The sequence below is a fragment of the Lepus europaeus genome, chromosome 5 (genome assembly GCF_033115175.1).
Source record: "Lepus europaeus isolate LE1 chromosome 5, mLepTim1.pri, whole genome shotgun sequence".
Taxonomy (NCBI): Eukaryota; Metazoa; Chordata; class Mammalia; order Lagomorpha; family Leporidae; genus Lepus; species Lepus europaeus.
Genome location: NC_084831.1, coordinates 104,827,269 through 104,855,149, shown reverse-complemented (window position 1 = coordinate 104,855,149; position 27,881 = coordinate 104,827,269). Strand labels below are relative to the sequence as shown.

The 27,881-nt window shown below is 43.0% G+C and overlaps 1 protein-coding gene across 1 annotated transcript; it reads right to left on the bottom strand.

The window, feature by feature from the left end:
* CD53 (CD53 molecule) lies at nucleotides 1–24,701 on the bottom strand. Its single transcript, XM_062193476.1, has 8 exons — nucleotides 24,619–24,701; nucleotides 8,325–8,404; nucleotides 7,275–7,463; nucleotides 5,788–5,862; nucleotides 4,148–4,243; nucleotides 2,243–2,323; nucleotides 1,697–1,780; nucleotides 1–843 (listed from the first exon to the last, which is right to left on the bottom strand). Exons 2-8 carry the CDS (start codon nucleotides 8,385–8,387, stop codon nucleotides 772–774), a joined length of 660 nt encoding a protein of 219 aa, XP_062049460.1. The 5' UTR covers nucleotides 8,388–8,404; nucleotides 24,619–24,701; the 3' UTR covers nucleotides 1–771.
* Between the last annotated feature and the right edge of the window lie 3,180 nt (nucleotides 24,702–27,881).

Genomic DNA, 27,881 nt, shown 5'->3' with positions numbered 1-27,881 from the left:
TTGAGGTCATAAGCTATTTTATTTATTGAAGAATTAAAAATAGCACATTAACAAAACCTTATCTGATAGAGAAGTTATACTAGAGCTCTTCTGAATGAGATTATCTGCTAATACACCAGAGATATTGGACTGCTGAGTTCTTCCATGACTATGTAAATCAAAGGCTAAAAGATATTTGCAGTCAAGATATGAATCACTGGATAGTTTCTTTAACTGGAAAGACTTACAATAATAAGGACATTTAACAAAGAAGTTGAAATGAAACCTCACCCTTTGGGGAAAGAGTATTCTGTTAATTCCTGTAACCAGAGCATAAGGAAACATAGGGTTGTGTCAAGAATCCAGTGAGCCTGGCCCCAGAGCTTTCCTCTGCTTTCTTTTGCTTGACTTTGGAAAGCAGACTGGATGTGGTTTAGAGGCTAGAGACTGATTTAACAATAGTAATTTGCAAAATATCAAATCCTAGATTTGCCCTTGGGTTTTGGCCTACTAGCGCCATAAGTTCTCTTGGTCTCTCACTTCTGTAAAACACCCAGGTATTCTACCACCTTGCTTCCATTAATGGATGAATAGTTGTCTTGCTGCCCGAGATGGGAAGTATCTGACCAACACCCTCTTCTCCAGTTGTATAAGACAGAGACCCAAGCAGAGAAGAGATGAAGGGAAGATGATGACAACAGTGCAGCAGGTGATTATTTAGGGCTTCATGCTATAAATGGTTTTAGATTTCCAAAGATGAGACAAATCTCTCCAGCACAGGGTGGTTGCAGGTCACAGTCCTAGGACCCGGGTGGATTTGTCAATCTGGCAGTTCAGGGTCAGTGCAAAGGACATTCCCAACACCTGAGAAAAGAGTTGGGAAAATGTGAAGTCTTCATATGAGTAGTCATTCCTTCCACAGCTCCTGGAATTAGCACCCCCCCCCCAAAAAAAAGAACATATCTGTCACACAGAGACCACTATTCCCACCATAGCTTCAACTTCCCTCAAGTAACTCTCCTTTGACTTAAGAGAGCAGTAAGGAGAGAAATGGTGGCCATGATGGCAAGAAAACATCTCTGTCTTCTTAAGAAGTCAAAGCAGCCCTGCTGCTGAGATAGTCCCAATTTTGCTCATTGAACACCGCGCAATGAGTCATCACCATCCACACCCTATGCTTGCACAGTTTCCAAGCAAAGAAAAATCATCTTTCTCTGAACTTTTTGACTAAACCTTAACTAATCTTTGATATACTCAACACTTGGGTAGAAACATGTTAGAAATATCACATAATGAAAAAACACACAAAGCTCCCCCCAATCCACCCTTTATAACTAAACTGATGAAATTGCTATCATCAACTCCTTCTTACTATGCTAGGTCAACTGCTCCCGTGGAACACTTCATTGATCATAGTCTTTTCCAGACTGGTTGAGTGAGGGACAAGCGTGGGGTTTTGCTTCATAGATTTTAAGCTGACTGTGAGTCACAAATGTCTCTGAGGTCTAAGTTGACCAGGTAGATGTTACTACAGCATGCTTTCTGTGTGCCTTAAATCAAATTTGTAATAACATCATTTGCTAATTGACCAGAGGAACTTACCTAATAAAAGCAGCCAACACTTGTTGAATATATGCTATGTGCCTGGTATTGTTCTAAAGCCTGATGTGACTTATCCCACCTAAACATCACAGCATTCCCACAGTTAAGTTCTTACCTGAACCACACATATACAGATGGTGATGATGCCAATATACAAGAAGTTGGATTGAAACCACTGTTGTGCTTTTATGTAGCAACCCTGGAAAAAATAACAGGTATGGATGATAGTACACCATGATTCAACCTTATCAAGAGGATTATTTGGGAAGATAGTCTGTATTTTCCCTTATGTAATGCAAAGAGACGGGTTTCTTTGCATGGATATAGAATCAGGTATAAGGTAGGGAATACTAAACAAGAGACTTTTCAATGACACCTAATACAAAAGGTTTAGATCTTTACTACCTGTTAAATCAGCTCCCAAAAGGCAGGGCAGCAACAAATGCCCTTGTGTTCTTTGAATACTCGGTGTTGATCTAATATTAACAAAGGATAATATAGCCTATGCAGTCCTGGGATTGATTTGCATTTCAGTTTCTGCTTCAACAACTAGTAAATCTGTCAGCCCTACAAAGTTCCAGGTCGGATTTTAGTTGGTGAATGAGATAATTAAGAGTTTAAATAAAGAGGGCAATAATAGAAAATTTGCCAACAGGATTACCTTAACTTGTGGATCTGAAGGGCAAGATGCTGGTCGGGTATTGGGCCAGTCACTTGTGCCATTTACACCACAACACTGCAGCTGAAAGCCAAATCCCCCCCAATATAGGATGGTTAGAAAATCAACAGGAAAACTAGACCTCTGAGGAAATGGTTAAGCTCTTCAGATCTGACTCCATAGCAGAAAGTCCTGAACTGGTCTGACTACATGGGCTCCTTGGAACAAAGTACTTTCAAACATGTCATACCATTTTATTCATATAAGACTCCTGTGAACTAGAGAGGGCATGCTTAATGCATTCAAATTTTACAAAGCAATAAGTAGGCATCCATAGGACTTTACCATGAAAGGTTCAGTTTGACCACACCTGGACCCACCAACCACTCTGAAGATAACAGACAGCAGGAGAATCAGATAATATGTGCCTGTTTACAAGGTACACCAGGGAAATGCCAGCTCTCATAGTCTTATCACAAGGTGAAAACTACTTCAAGCCCCTTGATTCTCTGGGTTTGTGGGAGGCAAGACTCTCTGACACTAAAATATCTAGAGTAACCAAACAGCCAGATCCAGGAAGTGGGGAATCCTATAGTACCAATAACCTGTTCTTTCCAAAAAACAGGTAATATGTGCAGAAATGAATAGTACTGAAGATTAAAATAGTCACCCAAATGTGACATAGGGAACTTGTTTGGGTCTAGACTTGGACAAATCAATTAAAAGACTTTTGAAAGAATTAAGGATTTGGCTGCAGACTATGTATTAGTAATATTAAGGAATGATGGGCCGGCGCCGCAGCTCTAATCCTCTGCCTGCGGCGCCGGCACACCGGGTTCTAATCCCGATCAGGGTGCTGGATTCTGTCCCGGTTGCTCCTCTTCCAGACCAGCTCTCTGCTGTGGCCCGGGAGTGCAGTGGAGGATGGCCCAAGTGCTTGGGCGCTGCACCCGTGTGAGAGACCAGGAGAAGCACCTGGCTCCTGGGTTCGGATCAGCGCGGTGCGCCGGCTGCAGCGGCCATTGGGGGGTGAACCAACGGAAAAGGAAAACCTTTCTCTCTGTCTCTCTCTCTCTCACTGTCTACTCTTCCTGTCCAATATATATATATATATATATATATATATATATATATTAAGGAATGATAAAAATTTAGATATATTGAAAAGAAGTTCTTTTTTCATGAATGGGATGATATATAGTGTTTGAGTCAAAACATTCTAGCAAAGAAAAAGTGTAAGAAATTAGAGGAGATGACTCTGGCAAAATGTCAACTGCTGAACTTGGTGACATGTACTTAGAGAATCACTTGCAGTTATTCTCTTTATTTTGTATATTATGAAAAGTATATAAGATATTTTAAAACTGAACTGGGAAAAATATGGGGTTGGGGATCTAGGGAGATTCAGTGATATTTTCCCAAGGCTGCCCACTTCTTGTCTCCACACTCTAATTCCTGTGCCATTTCCTCTATTCCATGCTAAACAAGCATGTGGTCAAAGTGATATTGTTGGAGATGCAAACTGTGGCATGAGGAGTAGGATGCAGGAGGGTTTGTGTGACTTTGGGATTTGTAGGGATTTCTTGTGTCATATATGCCTCTTTTCAATTAAATTTTAGAAAATAAGTAAACTAATCCAGTAGTATGTCTTTGGGTCTTCTTCACATCAGAGTAGAACTTAAGCAGTGAGCCAATCTGAGTTAGCACAAGATGAATGAGAAGATAGAGAGAGAATTTTGTGTCAACAGAATTGATTCCTGTGCTCCCTTGTGTGTGACAGCCAAGGCATTAGTCCGGACGCCAGGACTGTAAGCATTAGATTCTGAAACTTCCAGGCAAGGTGCAAGCCCCAGGTACTAAGGCTGGAAAACAAGGTCTGGGCTGGTTTGAGGGTTTGTCTGTACTCACAAATGACTGGATGGAGTCCCATGCCACCTTGGTGCTGTTATCTGATTGGTAACGTTGGATGCTGTCAGTCAGACCATCAGCCACATACTTGTTCAGCTAGACAGGGTGCATGCCAGCAGAGAAAACATTGTAAAAAGCAGGTGAGTTCAAGGAATAAGGAGTTCTAGTATAGGTGGCTTGGATTTCAGATTTATTCAGATTTTGTAATATTTCCATATATATGACAGGCTATGTTGGGGATTGGGCCCAAATCTAAACCTGAAACTCATTTCTGTTTCACATATACTTTATACACATAGCCTGAAGTTATGCTATGGTTTTAGTACTTCTGCATTTTGACTGCAACCTATCAGCATGAGGTCAATCTGGAGTTTTACACTTGTGGTATCATGTCAGTGCTCAAAAAAATTTCGGAATTTGAAGAATTTTGGATTTCAGCTTTTTGAAGTAAGGATTCTCACCCTATTATAGCTTAGTGATCCACTTGCTCCTCCCTTCCAAGTGGTCTCCCTAGAACTGAGTGAGAGGAGGAATTTATTTTTATGGGAAGAATTGCTGCTGATGAGATGGAATAGAAGAAAGAAGTATCAGTGGACTCTTGCCCTTTAAGAGCTTGGGTTTTAAAAGTCATGAGGGGCTGGTGCTGTGGCGCAGTGAGTTAATGCCTAGGCCTGAAGCGCTGGCATCCCAGATAGGTGCCGGTTCTAGTCCTGGCTGCTCCGCTTCTGATGTAGCTCTCTGCTATGGCCTGGGATGGCAATGGAAGATGGCCCAAGTCCTTGAGCCCCTGCAACTGTGTGGGAGATCCAGAGGAAGCTCCTGGCTCCTGGCTTTGGATCGGCGCAACTATGGATGTTGAGGCCAATTGGGGAGTGAACCATCAGATGGAAGATCTCTATCTCTCTCTCTCTCTCTCTGCCTCTCCTCTCTCTAACTCTGACTTTCAAATGAATACATAAATCTTTTAAAAAATAAATAAAAGTCATGAACACATTGTACCAAAGAGGTACCTATACCACAATATTTACAGCAGCACTATTCACAATCACTAAAATATGCAATCAGCCAAGATGCCCATCACCAGATGAATGGATAAAGAAAATGGAGTATATATAAACATATATATATATATACACAAATGTATATATAATAGAATATTATTCAGCTATAAAAATGAAATTCTATCATTTGTGTCAAAATGGTTGCAATTGGAGGACATCAAGTTGAGTGGAGTAAGTTGGACACAGAAAGACAAATACTGCATGTTCCCCCTTATATGTGGGGGCTAAAATTTTTAAAAATCAAAAAACAAAAACAGAAAAAGAAATGTCTCTGTGTATCAGTGTTGCTGCAAATACTGTTTTGACAGACGACGTTCTGCCATTCAGATACATGTGGAAAAGTAAGTAGGAGAAAGATGAATTTGTCCTTACTGTTCTTTCCAGTCCTTCTTCACCACACCAAGCACAATGTCCTTCAGGAAATTTTTCATCTGCCGATTAGAGTTAATCTCTCTCCCCTCCATCCTTCCACTTCACTTCTATCCCTACTATAGGATATATTTTATTCTAACTTTTTCTCCAACTGCACACTCCCCACTTTCAGCAACACAACAATGAGTTTTGTTCTGTGTAACATACCTTCTGTTCATATACGAAGAGCAGAATGGCCAAGATCACCTCGGCAAGTAGGATGATGAGCAGCAGGACAAAGAACTGGGGTAAAGCAGAGACACATTCACAGCACTGGTCCCAGATCCCATCCCACCCCCTCTCTGCCCTGGGAGCAGGTAGGTCTCGGCAGAATGCTCCTGTTCTTGCAGTCTCCTGCCTTTGTAGACCTCTTTATTTTGTGAGCAATGTGTATTCTGTTCTTACAACTGGACACTAGAGGGCAGACTAGCTGTCTTGTAGCTGTTCTCGCCCACTGATTGTGCCTTTAAGAGCAGCAAGTCCCTGTTGCATCTTCAATATCATCTATTGGGCCAAAGGAGCAATTTTGGCATCACCATATATAATAAGTTGCACTGAGGGATAATAAATTAAGTCATGTGTCTTTAGAGTTTGGGTCCTAATCCTTTCTGTTAGATATGGCTACTTCAGGGTAGAGGGCAGGTAATCCTGAAGGCTAACAAGAGCCCTGGACAGATGAGGAGTTGAGTGGCTCTAATCATGGTTCTAACTCACATTTGTCTCCACCTTTAGATGCTTACTCCCTTTATGCAAATCGCACACAACAGAAAACACATGTTCAGTCATTTCTTCTCTTTTATCAGCTCCTTCATGTTGTGGAACATATGAAATATTTATCCCATGCCTCTTATTTCCCATCTCTGTCTAAGAACTGAAGATGGGGACTGGTTTTTTTTTTTTCATTCCTTTTCTTGGCTCCAGTTTATGAGTTGACTCATAGGGGAAGAAGATTAACTGAAAGACTCAAGAAAGAACCAAGGTGCCTGGGAACCCCTGGCCGTGGAGAGCAGCACTTGCTGTATCAAGTCCTATTCTGGGGACACTAGAGAAACATGGAGCCCTTCCTTCACAGTGCTTCCAGAGAAAACCCAGAGTCTGCAGTGGTCCTCAGGACACTGAACTGACACGGAAACAACTGGAGCCTCCAGTATCTCTCACAGTCAACCTCTACAGGTATAGCTGGAGCTCTTGCTGAAGTTGGGCCACTCTCACTGTGGAGTACCTTGTGCAGAGATGAGTTAAGGAAGCATCTTCTGCCATTTTAGGGGGGCTACCATGCTCTGAAGACTTGAGATTATTTTTCCACCAGTTAATGACTTAAGAGTCAGATCCTGACAGTACATTCTAATAGAAAGAGGATGTAAATCGAGGGATGAGACTTGATCTTAACCAGATATGAAGAACAAACAGGATTCTATGAAGGAAAATTCTAATGACATGGTCATGATTAACACTGTCAAAATGATGCCTCCTCCCACTTATCTCTGGGACCCACACCAGAATACTATTAAAGGTCTGGAGTCACTGATCTGAGGTGCCAATCCCATGGCCCTGTGGTTTCCTTGTGCTTAAGTGACTAACTAGAAACATCTTATGTGCCACTTGAGGCATTGTCTTTCCCCATGTAGGGCACTACATTTCCAGTAAGGACTCACCGACATCAGCAGGCACTTGTTTTCCTTGATAGATCCCATGCAGCCCAGAAAGGCAACCACCATGATAATGGAGCCCACGATGACAAGCACATTGCCCAGCGTGAGGAAGGGGAGGTTAAAGAAGAGCACCCCGAACTTCTTGTGGATCAGGAGGTAGATCCCAAAGCTCAAAACGCAGCAGCCACAGAACTGAAAAGAACATTCCAAGGTGAAATATGGTTCTTGAGTTATCTTTTCATATTTAACCTCCTTCAGATTGGAATCACTTTTCTTCCATTGGTTTGGTGCAGACTATTGTAAACAACCTCTTTACCCAGCTTCCCTATGCTCCCAGAAGAGAGGCAATCCCAGCTTCTTTGTATGGACTCCCACCCACATCTCTTCTTACCCATTTCCAGATACCAAAGAAAACTCACTGCTATGGGCCACAGACCTAATTCCAGGCTTCACATATTCTACTTCTCATTGCCTCAATTGCTCATATGTGGCCTCCCTTTTGGAAACCAGGACCATGTAGAGGAGATCCCCCAGCTGAGGAAGTTCATCTTTCTATATAGAAACCAAGCTAATAGTGATCTTCTCACATACACCTAAGTACAGACTCATCCTGTATCTGAAATTCAATTGCTGAGTCTGGTACATAGACCTCTCCAGAAAAGATACACTCTATTTCAAGCAGCTATTCTTCCAAGGGGCCCAGAGAAGGAAATGCAAGAACAGAAAGAGGCACTCAGTACCCAGAATGCAGTCTTAGGCTTCTCATGTAGCTGCCATCACTGAGCAACAGTAGCCTGAAGCTCCCAGAAAGAGGTGGCTCTACCATTAACTACTGCGCTGGTACCTTTTGATTTTGTAGGCTCATTCTGTGATAGGATGGGAAGAAAGGAGTAGCTTATTACTCCTTTGCTCTCAGACAGGATGGGTTGGATATAACCCAAGGGTGCATGGGCTACACTCAACCCAGACACTCCAGTAGAAGGGGAGAAGGAGAGGTTAGCTGGCAAGACTTGAGCTGAGTCCTGTTGCCACACTCAGAAAATACACACTTACCCAGAAGAGTAGGTTGAAGAAAAACAGGACATACTTCAGCAATTTCAAACTACTCATGCTCATGCCGTGTTATTCTATCCCTAAAAAGTAGAATGAAGAGAGATAAATTAGTGGCCAGACTCTACAAGGTGGCATTGGAGACTACAGTGTACAGGTGTTCAGGGTTCAAGGGTCACCAGCATCACCTTGCCTTTGAGCTAGGACTTGACTTGTCTTTGAAAATTTTCTCAGGCTTCTTGTTCTCCTAGTTTCTGAATTGAGGTACCAACAGGCTCATCTAGGGCATTCACTTTGCTCCAATTCTACAAGCCAAGGATGCTTAACATTGAATTAAGCAGTATTGAAGAAAACAATAGAGCTATTCTCAGAAGGTGAGTCACAGCGACATAGGTCAAGCCAGTGCTTTGAGTTTATGTGCAGCATTGGTGAGCAGAGCCTGGGAAATCACTCAAGAAGGCAGCACTGGAGTCAGGGATAGGCTGCTGGTCAGTTATACCTGGAGAAGGCCAGCACCTCCTACAATGCTTTGAGATCCCTATACATAGCAAATCTGCTTTGCACATGTGTCCACGTGAAAGTGGAGGTGAACATACACAGGCCTCATTCATTCTTTTACTGCAGAAACATTTCTGGTCTTTTGTTCTCACGGTTAGGGGTGATACAACCCTGAATAAGCAGTAGCTATTCCCTGAAGATGTCTATGTTATAGCTGAAATAAAACAAGTCAAATAAACAAGCAATGGGAAAAGCAGTGGAAGAGGCCCAAGTGCTTGGGCCCTTGTACCTATGTGAGAGACCTGGAAGAAGCTCCTGGACTGGCCTAGCTCCAGCCATTGCAACCATTTGGGGAGTGAACCAGTGGATGGAAGGCCTCTCTGTCTGTCTGTCTGTCTGTCTCCCTCTCCACCCCGCACTGTAACTTTGCCTTTCAAATAAATAAATCTTAAAAAAATATAATCTATGATAAATAATAATTTCATCTAAATTGTATTAATTTACCCTTTAGAATGTGCCATTTAGCAGTCTCATTTCCAAATTCTTGAGAATCCCTAATACCCTTTTCACAAGTATAGTGCACAAATTCTTAAGAATCTTTAAACCCTTTTATCAAGCAATAAAAGATAAAATATGTCAAGTCCCTAAGGACAGCACCAAATACCATACAAATTCAAGGAGTTTTAGCTACACTACTCACAGAATATTTCATGGGCAAGGTGACAATTTGACCCATTCAAATGGAAGTAGTTATAAGTGGCCAAACATTATTAAGATTTGCTATACCTAAGCTTTGCTGTGGCTACTAAGCACTTGAAATTTTACAAGTTTGAATTAAAATGTGTTTGGAAGGGTAAAATGCACACTTAGGATTTTAAAAAATTATATTAACATTTGTATATTGATCACATGTTGAAATGATAATATTTTGGAAATATTGAGATAAAATACAATATTAAAATTAATTTTATCTTTTTCATTTCAGCGTTCTCATTGTGAACTATCAAATAATAATATCAAATAATATCATATATTTGAGATATGTGCCTCTTGCTAAGATGACTTAACAGGGGCCGGACTTATCTTCTAACCCAAAAAACTTAAAAATGCACAAATAAAACGATGGTTTGAGAGTCACTGGATTTGAGACAACAAAGGAAATCAATCCCTGAAAGATGGAAAATAAATGATGTGAGCCCTGTGACTGCCCAGCTTACTGCGTGGACAGTTTCCAGACCATGGGACAGCCTGGCAGACTTCTTGGAGAGAGTCAGAGCCAAGATTGTAAGGAGACAAAGGTCGCTGGGCCTCCCAGCTGAGAGAAATGTAGAAGGGAAACCTGCACTGAGAAGAAACCTCAGAGATGTGCAGGGGGCACCTGCATTAGTTTCTTCTAAATGCTGCAACAATTACCACAAAGGTGGTGCCTTAAAACCATTGTTATAGTTCTAACGTTCAGACCTCCAGACTCAAGTAGTTGGCAAGACTGTATCCCTTCTGACAATTTCAGAAGAGAATCCATGTCCTTGCCCTTGTCTGCTTCTTTTTTTTTTTAAATTAAACTTTTATTTAATGAATATAAATTTCCAAAGTACAGCTTATGGGTTACAATGGCTTCCCCCTCCCAAAACTTCCCTCCCACCCACAACCCTCCCCTTTCCCGCTCCCTCTCCCCTTCCAATCACATCATGATTCATTTTCAATTCTCTTTATATACAGAAGATCAGTTTAGTATATATTAGGTAACGATTTCAACAGTTTGCCCCCATATAGCAACACAAAGTGAAAAAAAATACTGTTGGAGTACTAGTTATAGCATTAAATAAGAGTGTACAGCACATTAAAGACAGAGATCCTACATAATATTTTTTTAAATTAATTAATTTTCTATGCCATTTCCAATTTAACACCAGGTTTTCTTTTTTCATTTCCAATTATCTTTATATACAGAAGATTGATTCAGTATATAATTAGTAAAGATCACATCAGTTTGTACCCACGCAGAAACACAAAGTGTAAAAATACTGTTTCAGTACTAGTTATAGCATCTCTGCACATTAGACAACACATTAAGGACAGATCCCACATGGAATGTAAGCACACAGTGACTCCTGTTGCTGACTTAACAATTTGACACTCCTGTTCATGGCGTCAGTAATCTCCCTAGGCTCTAGTAATGAGTAGCCAAGGCTATGGAAGCCTTTAGGGATTCCCGACTTTGATCTTATTCCAACAGGGTCATAGTCAAAGTGGAAGTTCTCTCCTCCCTTCAGAGAAAGGTACGTCCTTTTTGATGGCCCTGTTCTTTCCACTGGGATCTCACTCACAGAGGTCTTTCATTTAGATCTTCTTCTTTTTTTTTTTTTTTCTTTTCCATGGTATCTTGGCTTTCCATGCCTACAATATTCTCATGGGTTCTTCAGCCAGATCCGAATGCCTTAAGGGGTGATTCTGAGGCCAGAGTGTTGTTTAGGATGTCTGCCATTCTATGAGTCTGCTGTGTATCCCTCTTCCCATGTTGGATCTTTCTCCCCCTTTTTGATTCTATCAGTTAGTATTAGCAGACACTTGTCCTATTTGTGTGATCCCTTTGATTCTTAGACCTATCAGAGCCATCGAATGTGAACTGAAATTGATCACTTGGACTAGTGAGATGGCATTGGTACATGCCACCTTGATGGGATTGTATTGGAATCCCCTGGCACATTTCTAACTCCACCATTTGGGCAAGTCCGATTGAGCATGTCCCAAATTGTACATCTCCTCCCTCTCTTTTTCCACTCTTAAATTTAACAGGGATCACTTTTCAGTTAAAATTTAAACACCTAAGAATAATTGTGTGTTAATTACAGAGTTCAACCACTAGTACTAGAACAACAACAACAACAACAAATACTAAAAAGGATAAAGTATTACATTGTACATCTAGAGTCAGGACAAGAGCTGATCAGTTCATTGTTTCTTATAGTGTCCATTTCACTTCAACAGGTTTCCCCTTTGGTGCTCAGTTGTCACCGATCAGGGAAAACAAATGAAATTTGTCTCTTTGGGACTGGCTTAATTCACTCATTCTCTGGTTCCTTATATCACTCCAACTTCCTACTCTTTTTCTCCTGCTTCTTTCTTATAAGGACACATGTGATTAAACAGGCCCCAGCCAGATAAACCACAATAATCCTTCCATCTTGAGATATTCAATTCTATCAATCTGCAAAGTCGCCTTTGCATTACAAGGTGCATCAACATTTTGGAGCTGGAGGACTACCAGCAGTGCTCGTCAAGAATTTAACCAAGTGCTTATTAGCACATGTGTGTGAAGAAACTATCCAAAGCTAGGCATCGTATTGTCTAGCACTCACTTAGAGCCCAGATTAGTGTCTGTTCTCTCTCAAGAGAATGTAAAGCCTCAAGACTCACAGAGTAAAGTACAAAGAAAGGCCTGGCCTCGAGAGTGGGAATATAAAGCTCTAGAATGAATACTGCTCCAGCTAAGAGAGCTGTAAAGAGCAAGGCCATAAAGGACAAAATTGGAGAGCAAACACCACCTAATTTCATTACTTTCTATAAAGCTACAATAATGGAGACAACACAGTATCTTTGTTGAGATAAATAGAAAACACAGAGGCCGGCCTTGTGGTACAGTAGGTTCAGCCACCACCTGGGACGCTGTCATTTCACGTTGGAACACCAGCTCAAGTCCTGGCTGTCCTGCTTCCTATCTAGTTCACTGCTGATGTGCCTGGAAAGCAGCAGAAGATGACCCAAGTACTTGAGCCTCTGTCCCCTGTGTGGGAGACCCAGATGGAGTTCCAGGTTCCTGGCTTTGGCCTGGCTCAGCCTCAGCTCTTGTGGCCATTTGGGGAGTGAATCAGCAGATATCTCTCTGTGTTTCTGCCTCTTTGTCTGTCACTTTGCCTTTCAAATAAACAAAATAAATATTTTAAGCAGTAATGGAAGAGTATAGAATTGAGACATATATGGAAGACTCATTTTCAACAAAGATCTAAAGTCAGTATATTAGAGAATGAAGGATAGCCTAGGGAGATTACTGACACCATGAACAGGAGTATCAAATTGTTAAGTCAGCAACAGAAGTCACTGTGTACTTACATCCCATGTGGGATCTGTCCTTAATGTGTTGTCTAATGTGCAGAGATGCTATAACTAGTACTGAAACAGTATTTTTACACTTTGTGTTTCTGCGTGGGTACAAACTGATGAGATCTTTACTAATTATATACTGAATCGATCTTCTGTATATAAAGATAATTGGAAATGAAAAAAAAAACCTGGTGTTAAATTGGAAATGGCATAGAAAATTAATTAATTTAAAAAAATATTATGTAGGATCTCTGTCTTTAATGTGCTGTACACTCTTATTTAATGCTATAACTAGTACTCCAACAGTATTTTTTTTCACTTTGTGTTGCTATATGGGGGCAAACTGTTGAAATCTTTACCTAATATATACTAAACTGATCTTCTGTATATAAAGAGAATTGAAAATGAATCATGATGTGATTGGAAGGGGAGAGGGAGCGGGAAAGGGGAGGGTTGTGGGTGGGAGAGAAGTTTTGGGAGGGGGAAGCCATTGTAACCCATAAGCTGTACTTTGGAAATTTATATTCATTAAATAAAAGTTTAATAAAAAATACTGGAACAATTAGATACCAATATGCAAAAAAAAACACAAAAAATTTTGGATCTATATCTATCATTGAATTAAAAAGCAGCTAAAATAGATCATAACTATGAATATTTTAGAAAATACAGAGAAAACATTTGCTAGCTTGATTAGACAAAATGGAAGATGCCAAAAGTGGAATTCATGAAGTATTTAGTAAACTGAATTTACCAAAAATTTAAAAATTCTGCTTTTCAAAAGACAGTATTAGGGAAATGAAAAAAAAATGCACATGAAAAGGAGAAAATATTTCCAAATCAACGTAAGATAAAGTGTTTTGGCTATGGGTTGGATGAGTTTATCCTTGTCACCATTTGTTGAAACTGAGTGCCAATGTAAGGTTATTGTGAAGTGGTGGAGCCTTTAAGGGGATACTAAAGCCTTAAAGAGATTAATGCGTCATTTGTAGGAATGAGTTATTGGGTTAGTTACCACAAGTGTGCTATTATAAAGCAGGGCTGATTTTTGGGTTTTGCTTCTTTTGCATATAAGTGTTTGCAGTTACACTTTCCTCCATAAGCAAAGAAGGACAGGCTCTCCCAGGAGCTCTACTTTTTGACTTCTTGGCTTCCAGGACACATGAATGGACACAAACGTATTTCCTTTAAGAATTACCCAGTGTCAGGTATTCTGAAATGGCCACAGAAAATTGGCTTGCAGCTTATAAACAGGTACAAAAAGAACTCTCAAAACTCAATGGTCTAAAGATGAAGAACCAATTTAAAAATGGGCAAAAGATTTGCATAGACACTTCACCAAAAAAGATGCATGGATGGCAAATAAGTACATGAAACAATTCTCTGCCTCATTTGTCACTAGGGAAATGCAAATTAAAGCCATGGTGAGGTGCCACTGCACTTCTCCTTTTTTAAGAAGTGACCACAGCAAGTGTTGGTGAGGATGTGGTGGAACTGGAACTCTCTTAAACTGTTGATGGGAAAATAACATGGTATGTCTATGTTAAGAAAGTTTGCTGGTTTTGTCAAAAGTTAAAAATATAACTTATATGATCTAGCCATTCTACTCCTAGATGCTTACCCAAGAGAGGTGAAGGCATATGTCCATATAAAAGCTTGTATAGGAATGTTCATAGCAGTCTTATCTCTAATAACTCCAAATTGGTAACAACCCAAATGTCTTTCAACAGATGAATATATAAATAAACTATTGGATAACTGTACATTGGAATACTACTCAGCAATAACAAGGAGTGAACTATTGATACATTCTACAGCTTAGATGAATCTCAAAATAATCGTGGTGAAAGAAGTTTAAAAATATATATATTGGGTCTAGCATTGTGGTGCAGCAAATTAAGCTGCTGCTTGCAATGCTGGCAATCCATATAAGTGCTGATCCAAGTACTGACTGCTCCAGTTCAGATCTGGCTCCCTGCTGATGCATCTGAGAAAGCAGCCGAAGATGTCTGGTCCCCTGCCACCCCTGTGGGAGACCTGGATGGAATTCCCACATCCTGGAAATTGCCTAGCCTAGTTGTGGCCAATATGGTCATTTGTGGAGTGAGCCAACAGACAGAAGATTTCTCTTTCTCTCTCTCCTCTGCCTATCTCTCTCTGTACCTGTCTACCTTTCAAATAAATAAATAAATACTAAAAGAAATACATACTGTGGGAGGCCAGCTCTGTGGCATAGTGAGCTAAGCCACCACTTGCAGCGCAGGCAACCCATATGGGTGCCGGTTTATTTCCCAGCTGCTCCACTTCAGATCCAGCTCCCTGCTAATTGTTCCTGCAAAATCAGTAGAAGATGACCCAAGTCTTTAGGCCCCCATACCCTTGTGGGAGACCTGGAAGGAGCTCCTGGCTCCTGGCTTCAGTCTGGCCCAGTTCCAGCTGTTGAGGTCATTTGGGGAGTGAACCAGCAGATGGAAGATCTCTATTTCTGTGTCTCCCTCTCTCTATATAACTCTGCTTTTCAAATAAAATAAATATTTTTAAAAAAATACATACTGTGTAATTCCAGTTATATAACATTATATAAAATGAAAGCTAATCTATAGCAATAAAAAGCATCTAGGGATGTGGGTGGTGTAGGGTAGGAAGTGAGTGGAAGGGGAGCGGGGAAGGATGGGAGAAAAGGATTATAAAAGGCCAAGAAGAATCTTGGGAGAGTAGTGAATATGCTCATTGTCTGACTGTGTGATGGATTTGCACAGACATACACATGTTAAGGGCCTTTCCTAACCTGCTCCTGTCCACTACTTCAAACTCTTACAACACTCCCTGTTTTACACATGAAAACTCATCAAGCACCACTACCACTGATTTCAACATCTCCTTCCTCACAATTGTTCATGTGGTCCTTTGTTGAAATTCGCCCTTTTCTCTATCTCTGATCTCTTAATCTGGTTAGTTACTAATCATCCTGATGATTCAGCTTGCGTCACTTTTCTGTGAAAACTTCCCCAATGTGTCTACTTCACACTCAAATCTCTCTGCCTCCGAGGGAATGCTTTGTCTCTGCCATCACTAAACACTTGGTCTAATCTTTGTTTTTTAATACTGTGCAGAGTCTTATAATCAGCAACAAAAAACAGATACGGAACAACCTCAACACTTGCTTTTCTATGTATCTCTCTAATCACTAGAATGACAACTCCTTGAACATAGAATGTTCTACTCATCCTTGAATCCTTGAAAGGTAGCATAATGCCATTGAATGAACAAAGAACTGACCCTTGACTTAGCCACCCCAATTAACATGGTGCAGTAGAATGGACATGGTAGAGTTTTTATTCTGCTAATAAACCAATATTTTTAAAAAGTTTTATTTACTTGTTTGAAAGAACTACAGAGAGGCAGAGAGAGAGAGAGAGAGAGAGAGAGGGAGAGAGAGAGAGAGAGAGAGAGAGAGAGAGAGAGAGAGGTCCTCCATTCGCTAGTTCACTCCCCAATTGGCCACAATGGCTGGAACTGTGCTGATCCAAAGCCAGGAGCCAGGAGCTTCTTCTGGGTCTTCCACGTGGGTGCAGGGGCCCAAGCACCTGGGCCATCCTCTACTGCTTTCCCAGGCCATGCCTGAGAGCTGAATTGGAAGTGGAGCAACTAGTCTTGAACTGGCACCCATATGGGATGACAGCACAGCAGACAGTGGCTTTACCTGCTATGCCACAGTGCTGGCTCCTAAATTGTTGTGGTTTTTTTTTTTTTTTTTTTTGTACATAGGCAAATAGTTTATTCATCAGTAACAGAAAGCTGTTGCACTGTATTCCTAAGAGTCATGTCAGCACCAACACCCTGTGATCCTGTGATGGTTGCTTCAGGCCTGTGTACCCTAATGGTCCACAGAGCACCAGCTACTGTGGTTCCTCAAACCCGAGGGCATCACCACTGATTCTTTCCTTCGCAGACAGGAAGAAGAGCCTCTTCCTGTTCCCTCTCTTATTTTCTACTTAGCCTCATACCAAATTGAAGAAGACAATCTGCCTAGGTGGTGGAGATTGTCATTGCCTTCTCCCACACACAGGACGGCTCCGGTTCCCTTCTAACCTGAGAGAGAATGCTATCCATTTCCCCTTCCTTTTCCTCGCTGACGCTGGTCACCACTTCCCACCACCATCCAGAGGAACCGACACGTCTCCTGCAGTCAAAGTCTAGGCCTCCCAACCTCATGACTCACAGCTTCATGCAGAAAGCCGCTGATACCGGTTTCCAGGAAACCTTCGTTAGCAAGCTACGTGTTGCCATGGCCCAGAGATGAGCTTTGCTTTTCAGTTTCCTCCAAGCAAAGAGCCTGGGCTACTAACCTGTCTTGTGGATATCTGGTTCTACACCTCTCTGCTTTGAGCTATCCCTGGAGCACCACCCCATCTAGTCTTGAATTTAATCAAGCTTAGAAGTGGCTAAAGCTGGGCCGGCGCCGCGGCTCAATAGGCTAATCCTCCACCTGTGGCACCGGCACACCGGGTTCTAGTCCCAGTCAGGGTGCTGGATTCTGTCCCAGTTGCCCCTCTTCCAGGCCAGCTCTTTGCTATGGCCTGGGAGTGCAGTGGAGGATGGCCCAAGTGCTTGGGCCCTACACCCGCATGGGAGACCAGGAGAAGCACCTGGCTCCTGGCTTCGGATCAGCACAGCTCTGGCTACTGCAGCTAATTGGGGAGTGAACCAGCGGATAGAAAACCTCTCTCTCTGCCTCTCCTTCTCTCTCTGTGTAACTCTGCCTTTGAAATAAATAAATCTTTTGAAAAGTGTTATGTGCCTTTTGTAAAAAAAAAAAAAAGAAAGAAAGACATTGAAACAGTAATACAAGTACAGAGAAGAAAGCTTGAAGTTTCCTAATCATCCCAGAGATGAACACCACTAATATGTTTGCGTGAACATCTTCCCAGACATTTCTCTACACACAGATCTGCTCTCCTATGCACATACAAGAGCTTGGCATTCACGGGGCATTATGACTTCTTTACCCTTCCCACCCAGGCCTGTGAAATCTTTGATTTCACTGCGAAGAAAACTGAGAGTGTTATTCACAAAGAGTTTTTTCTAAATAGAAGGGAAAATCTCTTCTGTGTGAGCATCTCCAAAGTAAGAGCTTCTTGCTCATATAAATTTATATAAATAATAAATAGTTCACTGAACCCCCTGAAATGTCAAATTCCTCCTATACATATCTTATTTGTAGTCCTCATGTCAACCCTACAACTCGGATGTCATTAAACCCCATTTTCCAAACAGAAAAGCAGAGACTCAGCCTTTAACTGGCACAAGATCACCTATCCAGCAATCACCAAAGGCAGGGTTCAGCCCAGGGCCTTTCATCCACAAAGTCCACATTCCTCCTCTCGTCCCAGGTTCTGGTATAAAACTCTCACTTCCTAACTCAACTCATTTGCTATAGTGTAATAGGCATCTAAATTGGACCCCAGCCATCTTTCGTCAGTTCAGGCCTCAAGTGTGAACTCCTGGAGGTATGACTGGGGAGGTAGAGGGGCTATGAGTAAATGTTTCAGATGGACATTTGGCTAGTGCTAAGATACCAGTTAGAACACCCGCACACCATAGCAGGGTGCCTGGGTTTGATGCCCAGCTCCACTCTGATTCCTGCTTTTTGCCAGTGCAGATCATGGAAGACAAAAGTGGTGGCTCAAGTAGCTAGGCTCCTGTCATCCGCAGGGAGATCTGGATTGAGCTCCTGGCTCCAAGCGCTAGCCGTTGCTGGCATTTACAACCGGCAGATGGGGGCTATCTCTCTTTATCTCTCTCTCTGCTTCTCAAATAAATTTTTTTATTTAAAAGGCATATACTTATATAAGTGAGGGTATGATAAGCAGTTGTAAGGGGAGAGATGACAATAAATAAAACAAAGCAAAAATACCAACTTTTATGCATAATTTCCTCTAACCTCTCTGTAACCAATCATAGAATGTATGTGTCAATGTATTCCCCTCTGGAATCATGGTCTAATAAAAATTCTTTCCCTTCAAGAAAAAGGAGAGAATATTTGGTGATTTGCAAAAGAGAGAAATAAGGCAAGAAGAAAAAAGAGAAAAATTGAAGAAATGCAGGTGACCTTGGAAACTTACTGCCTCCCATCTGGGAGCTTAACAAGCTGCGCAGTTGAGCTGGGACAGGGACCTTCCTAATAAGGGCACTCCATAAATCAGAAAGAGTTGCCTAAACAGTTACCACTGTACACAGCTGATGAACTAGAGGTTCTCTGTTCTTCTTTCCCTAAAAATATGCAGAACTTTGTAGCAAAAAGTTTCTCTCTTAGAGGCCTGCCTATAGTGTACACAGGCAGCAACACCAGCTTAAACAAGACTCTGTGGGATAAGGAAAGCCACTTCTTTTCTATTCCTACCACAGTTTGAATAACCTGGATCTAATCATGGGAGCACATCATCAAACCCAAACAGAGGGAAATTCTAGAAAACAACTTGTCCATGTTCAGCAGTATGTAGAATGTCAGTGTTTGAATTAAGGAGACAAAGAGACACGATAGTCCAGGGCAGTTCAGGGTCAGAGAGTTCTTTTTGCTTTGAAGAATGTCAATGAGAATCATTGGTAGAATCTGAATAAAACCTATAAATCACTAATAGCATTTTTTTTTTTTTTGGACAGGCAGAGTGGCCAGTGAGAGAGAGAGAAAGACAAGAGAGAAAGGTCTTCCTTTTGGCTGTTGGTTCACCCTCCAATGGCCGCCACGGTCGGCGCGCTGCGGCTGGCGCACCGCACTGATCCGAAGCCAGGAGCCAGGCGCTTCCCCTGGTCTCCCATGTGGGTGCAGGGCCCAAGCACTTGGGCCATCCTCCACTGCACTCCCTGGCCATAGCAGAGAGCTGGACTGGAAGAGGGGCAACCGGGACAGAATCCGGCGCCCCGACTGGTGGAACCCGGTGTGCCGGCGCCGCAGCTGGAGGATTAGCCTATTGAGCAGCGGCGCCCGCCACTAACAGCATTTTATCAGGGTTAACTTCCTGATTTTGATAGTCTCAAAGTGATTATGTAAGAGGATTGTTTTCATTTATCAGAACACACACGAAAGTATTTATGGGAAAAAATCATAAGAGTAATTACTATCATATGAAAAATCCAGGGAAGGAAAAGCAAATGTGGTAAAATGTTAATCTCTGGGACATCTGGATGAAGGGAGTTCAGACATTCTTTGCATGATTTTTATAACTGTTCTCTAAGTCTGACTATTTGTCAAAACAAAAGCTAAAAAATAGAATTGAAAATGAATAATGATCCAAGGTATTCGTTATTTTAAAAAAGATTTATTTATATATATGAAATACAGAGCAACAAAATCTGCTGTTTCACTTTCCAAATGGCTGCAACAGCCAGGTCTGAGCTAGACTGAAGTTAGGAGCAGGAGCTCCATTCTCAATTCCCACAAGAGTGACAGAGACCCGAGCGCTTGGGATATCAGCCACTGCCTTCCCAGGCTAATTAGTAAGAAGTTGTAAAGGAACTGGCACTCTGATATGGGATGCTGGTATCACAAGCAGCAGCTTAACTGACTATGCTACAATGCTGGCCCCGATGGAAAGGGTTCTTTTTTTTTTTTTAACTTTTATTTAATGAATATAAATTTCCAGTGTACAGCTTATGGATTACAATGGCTTCCCCCCCCCATAACTTCCCTCCCACCCGCAACCCTCCCCTCTCCCGCTCCCTCTCCCTTTCCATTTGCATCAAGATTCATTTTCAATTCTCTTTATATACAGAAGATCAATTTAGTATAAAGATTTCAACAGTTTGCACCCACATAGAAACACAAAGTGAAACATACTGTTTGAGTACTAGTTATAGCATTAAATCACAATGGACAGCACATTAAGGACAGAGATCCCACATGAGGAGCAAGTGCACAGTGGCTCCTGTTGTTGACCCAACAAATTGACACTCTAGTTCATGGCGCCAGTAACCATCCTAGGCTGTCGTCATGAGTTGCCAAGGCTATATCAAGATCACTACAACTTTAGTCCTTGATGGTATAAATATCGAGATTTTACAATTGTTAGTTTTAGAAAAATGAACCATAAGTCAATTTTTCAATTTCTCTATGTGCTCCTGATGTAGAATAAATGTTAATCCATGAGTTCAAATACACTTGAATAAGTTTTCAGCCTCAAAAACATTTCTCATGCTTACTCTTCAATTAAGTTTTCCCAAAATAGAAAATGTCAAGCAAAACTGTGACAAATTAAATATATATATTAAGTATTTGATTAGCTAACATTGATTGCTCATTAGTGGATTTATTAACGCATATTTGCCTGATTATATAAAAATGCACCAGAAATTTATTTATGTAAACAAAGACATGGAGCTGGCATTGTGCATAACAGGATAAGCCACCGCCTGAGAGGCCAGGATTCCATTGTGCACTGGTTAATGTCCTGGCTGCTCCACTTCTGATCCAGCTGCCTGCTAAAAGCCTGAGAAAAGCGGCAGAGATGGTGCAAGTGTTTGGCCCCTGCACCCACAGTGGAAACCAAAAAGAAGTTCTGGCTCCTGGCTTCAGCTTGGCCCAGCCCCAGTGGTTGTGGCCATCTGGGGAGTGAACCAGCAGATCTCTCTCTTTCTCTCAACTCTGATTTTCATATAAATAAAGAAATCCTTTAAAAAAGCAAAAACACAGTCTAATGATGCCTATTGATGAAGAAATATCTGACAAAAGGAATTAGAGTATTGGGTGGAGGAAACATCATTCTATAAAGAACCAGGAGACAGTTTAAATAGTTAAGTAGTCCTATGACGTTAGTCAAGTCACTTTATTTGAAAAACAAGCAGATTGGAAAGTTCTAACAGCTAACATTTATTGGGCTCTTGTGAGCTAACGACTTTATTTGAACCTAAATAATTTCTAAAGTCCTTTTAAACATGGACCATCTAACACTTGGAGCATAGCGCTCTCGTTGCAAATAACTATAGAAACACATGCTTGCTGCATATTTTCTTTTACAACAATTCTTGGCTTCAGCTGTGGCATATGATGCTACTGCTTGCACAGAAACTCTGTTGTGAGGTCACTAAATGGATAGTGATAGAGAAGACTTGCCTCTGTGTCCCAACATACTTTCATGGTTTCCACTCGGATACTCACCCACTGGTTTTGGTATTACATACTTTCCTGTCTCCCCAAATCCACTTCCAGATAGCTCTCCAAACTGACCTCCCCACTCCAGCTGCAGTCTTTCCTTCTGCTGACAAAACAACCTCCCAGAAAGTCAGCTCTACCCAGCTGTTGGGTTGCTGGGGTCACTTTGCTCTGGGGCTCAGCACCTGCAGTGACAGCTGGGTTTCAAAAGCTTTACATAAGGGCAGATGTCCAGACTCTATAGCCCTGGAGGATTTACACACCGTGGGTGAGCTCTCAGTGCAAGACGTGTTACAGGCTGACTAATCTAGGAACACAAACTAACCACAGTGTTTCCTGGAAAAGAAGTTGAAGAAAGAGAATGGTTGTAACCTTGTGAAAAGCTCCACCCTTCCTTCTGACCTAAAGGAAAAAAAACTAAGTTGAGGAGAAGAAAATCTGCCCCTTCAGCTTCATCTCAAGCTACATCTCATCAATTCTGTAACGAGGATGGGCTGTATCCCCAAGATAGAGCCCTGCCCATGGGGAGGCCCACCATCTGCCAGGTCAGTGGACCCTTGCCCTCCACCTTCATGTGTAAAGTAGGAGAAAGGACTTCCCACTTCCTGTGGTCCTGCCAATCTGGCTTGTGATGCGACAATCTCACTTGCTCACTTTCATTTGTGCGGGTCTCAGGTTCACCTGTAGAGTGCTTTCTGTCTGGAATGCCAGTTCTCCCAGGCTCCACGGCAAACTCATGCTTCTTTGAAAGTGAATCTCAGCACGCATATCCTCTCCCAGCGAGTCTCTGGTACATTGCTAAATCACCTTCTGTGTGCACTGTCCCTCCAGCACAGAAAGAGCACATTGCATTGTGCTTATGTATTGCTGCGTCAGCTCTCCTTGCTGGGTTCTGCAAACGCGTGGAGATCGATGCCCACATCAGCAGTCTTTGTGTCTGCAGCACTGGGCACAATGCTGGGCCAGGGGTACGTTGTAGTTCCAGGGCCGGGAAGAAGAACAGAAGTCTGAGGGTTTCTGGGAAGTCAGGGGTCAACCAGAGGTCATAAGAAACTAAGGACCAATGGATTTTGTTCTTTCTAGTTTGTACTTCTTGTCAAGGGACAAAAGTGGGATCACTCAGATGGCAGTAAAAGTAGCAGCAAAGGGATGGGTTTTGAGTTATTCCCTGTAACTACAGATATACAACCCTTCTGTTTAAAAGTTAAATATTCTTAACAGTCCCACACAGGAAATGTCACAGGAAATCATGTTTCAGTTCATCTTCTACTCCCATTCAACCACAATTTCAAAACAGTGCAGATTCTGCTTGAGATTGAGAAAGCAAAACTTGAAGCTAGAATTCTGCTTTGGTTCAGCTGGCTTCCAAAATGCCTGCACAGTTATCTCTTATCTACCATGTAAATTCCTTAGGGGCAGGACTCCCTGTTGAACAGATAACTCACTTCTATCCTGTCCCCACCAGTACTCTCCACAGTATTTGGCCTCAGGAGGCACCTAAGTCCTGGTGATTAAGATGGTTCCTCATCTTCTAAGCCACGGCCCAGGAGCCCCTGAAGTACCTCAGAGTCTAGGACTCTCTCCCGTCACCACCCCTCCTCCACAGCTACGTGAGTGTGGTCACAGGGGACTTTCCTCTCTTCCTCCCAGAGCCTAATCAAGCGAGATTCTCGCAGGCCTTTGGAGAAGAAAGCTCCGACACAGAGCTCCTGTGGTGCCCAGCAACTACCGTGGTGGTCAGAACCAGAGCTGGCTACCCTGACTGAGTCCATGTCACCTTGGACATTAGTTATGGCACACTGAAAGTTGTGGCTAGGTCAAGTTTGTGGGTTGTGTTTCAAATTATATTTACCAGCATTCCTGTTTTGCGTACAGGGGCAAGTTAATGTGGGTATGCCTTAAGGACCACTGCACACTTCCTGCAGGGACACTAAGCATCCCTTAGCGCTATGTAGCTTTCACCTCTTAACATCCAGTTACTAAAAATAAATACGTACTTTAAAAAATCATCCAGGTACTGAACACATCTGATGTGTTCCTTTAACTATCCTTCTATTTAGCGGCTCTGGGGAGTCACAGTGGAAATCACTAACTTCCCTTTTGAAAGTTTCTCAAATGAAAAAGACCCACGTCTCCCAGCGGCCTTTCTACATGGCTCCAGCCGTGAGTTCTCTCCTCGCTTTAAAATCACAAGACCAATTTTCTAAAGACCTGAGCACAAGGAAATATTTCCAACTTCATCTCACACAGAGAGCTCCAGGCATCAGAAGTTACCGGACAAAGCAACTCGAGCATTGAATGCCAGGCCCAAAGAGATATCAGGCAAAAGGAGCTTGATTAAATGAACGTTTGGGGGCCTGGCTGCCTTTGGAGACGTCACTGGGATCTCAGTGGCCGTCTCTACTTCTTCCTGCCCTCAGCACTTGTGAAACAAGAGTTGTGGATCTCAGAGTTAGTACAAGGATGTAGAGACTCATAGACAGATACCCTCCCGTACACAAAATGATTCAGAGCTCTGCTTTTGAACCAGTTCAATGTCATCAGTCTTACCTTATTCAGGCACTGCTCCTCAATCCTTTAGGGAGGCTTCCGTGATTATACTTGAGGTGGCTGTGACAAGGCTGCTAGCCCGGATGTCGGCAGATATTTGTGTAAAAGGAGAAGTGAAGGGTGAAAAAAATTCGATCACATTGTGACGACAGGAAGCCCAAATGAGCGGAGGGAGGAAGTGAGGTTGAGTCCTCCGGCTTTAGCTTCAGAGAGTCAAAGCTTCCCCTGAGGTTTTTCAGAAGCTTTCTGCCACAGTCTACCCTAAACTGCTTGCTGTGATACAGAGGAAAAGCCAGGACCAAGATGTAGGAACCAGCCTGTGACCCACTGAGGTGGGTCCTGGGTGACCTCAGACATGATTGTTGTTTGGAAAAAAGAGACTGTTTCCCAATCAAAGTGGGACCTCAGAATTCCCCATGGGTCTGCTCAGGAACAAGGGTGCCTGGCCCCATGGCCAGCATCTCCCACTCAGGTGAACTGAGCGACAGGTGGGGCCAAAGAATCAATGCTCTCTAAAGCTTCTGAAGACCAAAGTTTAGCAATGCCTTCCTGAAGGTGCTGTGCCCTCTCCACACGCTCTTCAGCTGGCTTTGAGCAATCTCTGGGCTCCTCTTGGGTTGGGCAAGACTTTTCTGCCTCAAAAGCAAGAGTTTCCTTATGTGAGAGGATGGTCACGGGCAGTTCCCAAGGCTCAGTTAAGGGGCACTGGTAGAAAAGAGGTAGTTAGTAGAGGGAGCCCTGTCTCTGCAGCCCACAGGTCTGCTTTCTGTCCCTGCTTCAGCTCGGCCAGCTGTGCCATCTAGAGCACGTCTCAACCTCTCAACCTAAACGTCTTGATAGTAACACCCAACAGGAAGCCACTACTTACTGTTCCTGTTCTATCCCCATTTGTAGATGAGATTGCAGAGGCTCAGAACAGTTAGAGAATTTATACAATCACGCAACCAAGAAATGGCAAAGCTGGGACTCAAATTCACGAAAGCTGTTTGAGAAACATTATGACCAGTAGATTTTAAAAAAATCGTTTCCAGTGTCCCCTTTGCTTCATCTACTGGAATTTTCTTGGGCTGAAATGGTCAAGGGAGAAGTGACAACCCGATTGTGTCACTGGCAGCTTGAGACTTGGAACAAATCACTGAGCCCCCGTTTCTTCCTCTGATAAGTGGATACATGGATGGCTCTCTCTCCTGAGGGCTTGACCTGGAAGCTCACACGGGACAAAGTCATCTCTCTCTGTCTCTTCTTTCACCCTGAGACATGTAAACTCTGGAGTGTTCTCTGACCAGGGCTGGCTCATGGGGAAAACTGAGTCAAACAAAGAGGGAAAGGCTTTTTTCTTTTTTGTTTTACTGCAGAACTTTTCAATCCTTAATATTCTCTAAGCAGAGGAAACACTGCTGAGATTTTCCCAAACTTATCTGATGCTGGAGCAATGTGTGTGTGTATGTGTGTGTATACACACATGCACAGGCACACATACACACATGTGTGTGATCTTTCTGAAGAAAACAGCTTGTTGATATAAGTCAGGTTGTGCCATCCTAAGCTCCCCTCTCTGGGGCGTCTGATACTGCCCTCCACTTGGGGCTGTGGCTCTGCTGGGCCCTCCCTGTGGAGCTGGGGAGAGGCTCCCCTCTCGACTCCCATTTTCCAAGTTACTGCACCCATTCCTCTGGCTTCCTTTGCTGTCACTCCACAGGGTCACAACTCTGCACATGCGTGGCCCCAGCACTCATTTCTACCCCATGTGCATCTACTCAGGTGTCTCTCAGGCTCCTGAGTTCAGCACCCTGATCCAGTTACCCCCAAGCCAGCGTGCGCACCATGTCCACCACCCCAGAGGAGAGCTGACTCACCTCCCAGCTGCTCACATCAGAAGCCAGGGGTCTGTTTAAGCTTCTGGCTCTGGCACAACCCCGCCCCTCACCAACTATGTCCTGTGATGTCCTGCGAAGTATACTCCTGCCAAGCACTCTTCCAGCCGGGTCTCTTCTCTCCAGCCCCACAGCCATTACCTTGATCTCCACCTCTCACCTGCTGTCAGATGCTGGCGCTTCCTCGCTCTGCCCCAGGAGCAGAAACGTGCCTTCAACATGCAAAGTTGATACAGCACTGGCCAGCTTCAGCTCCCAGCCGGCCCCTCCCTTCCTATCCCCACCTCCACACCACACCCTGGATAACACAGGACACCAAATTCCTCTGATTTGTTTGAATGACTCAGTCTATTCTCTCTTTTTCTCTCTCCCCACACTCCTCCAACCCCATCTTCTCACCTGACTCATTCCTAGCTATCTCTCATATCTCAGTTTCTCCAGGAAGCCCTCCAAACAAGACCAGGCACTCCTGCTACATGTTCCCATTGCCTGTCCCGTCACTCATTGTTCCCCTTTGGCGACTCTCCCCACCAGACTCAAAGTTCTGACATTCTGCTTGGCTGTGTGCGTGTTGAGTGATCTTGCTCGGTATTGCGTTTTTAGTGCCTCCCGTCAGGTCTGGTGCCAAGAGCAGTGCTCTATAAACATTTGACTACTTTCTGGTAGTGTGAGTCCTACAAGTCAGAAGGACTAGAGATTTGGGATAGGAAGAGGGAGTAAGAGGAAGAAAGAAATAAGTAGAAGGAACATCCGTGGATGGGATGGGCAAGAATTTCTCAGGCCAGGAGTTGCTCACAGGAAAGGTGGATGGCCATTGTAGTGGGGGAATTTGTCCCACCAGGAAGGGCTCATTCAAGTGCTTGATGTTCAGGGCTGACCTTGGCCCGAGGGTGGGGCAGGGGTGGAGAACAGGATCCTCACTTAGACCCAAACCTACAAGATTTTGTTGATAACTAATGTTGCTGTTTTAAAAAGCTGTGTTTATTTATTTGAAAGGCAGAATGACAGATAGGGAGAGATCTTCCATCCACAACAACTGGGGCTGGGCCAGGCCAAAGCCAGGAACCAGGAGCCAGGAGCCAGGACCTCTATCCTGCTCTCCAACATGGGTGGCAGGAATCCAAGTACTTGTGCCATCATTCATTCATCATTCATTTCACTGCATCCCAAGTGCGTTAGCAAGAAGCTGAACGAGAAGCAGGAAGTAGGAAGTAGTCAGGACTCAGACCTGTCATCTGGCCTGGCGTGTGGGCGTCCCACGCAGCAGCTTAACCCACTGCACCACCATGCCTCTCCTTGATGCTGCCTTTGACCACCAGACGTTTACAATGCATTGGAACATGAGCAAGAATGTGGGGAACCCATGCCGTTGGGTAACTGGCAAGAATG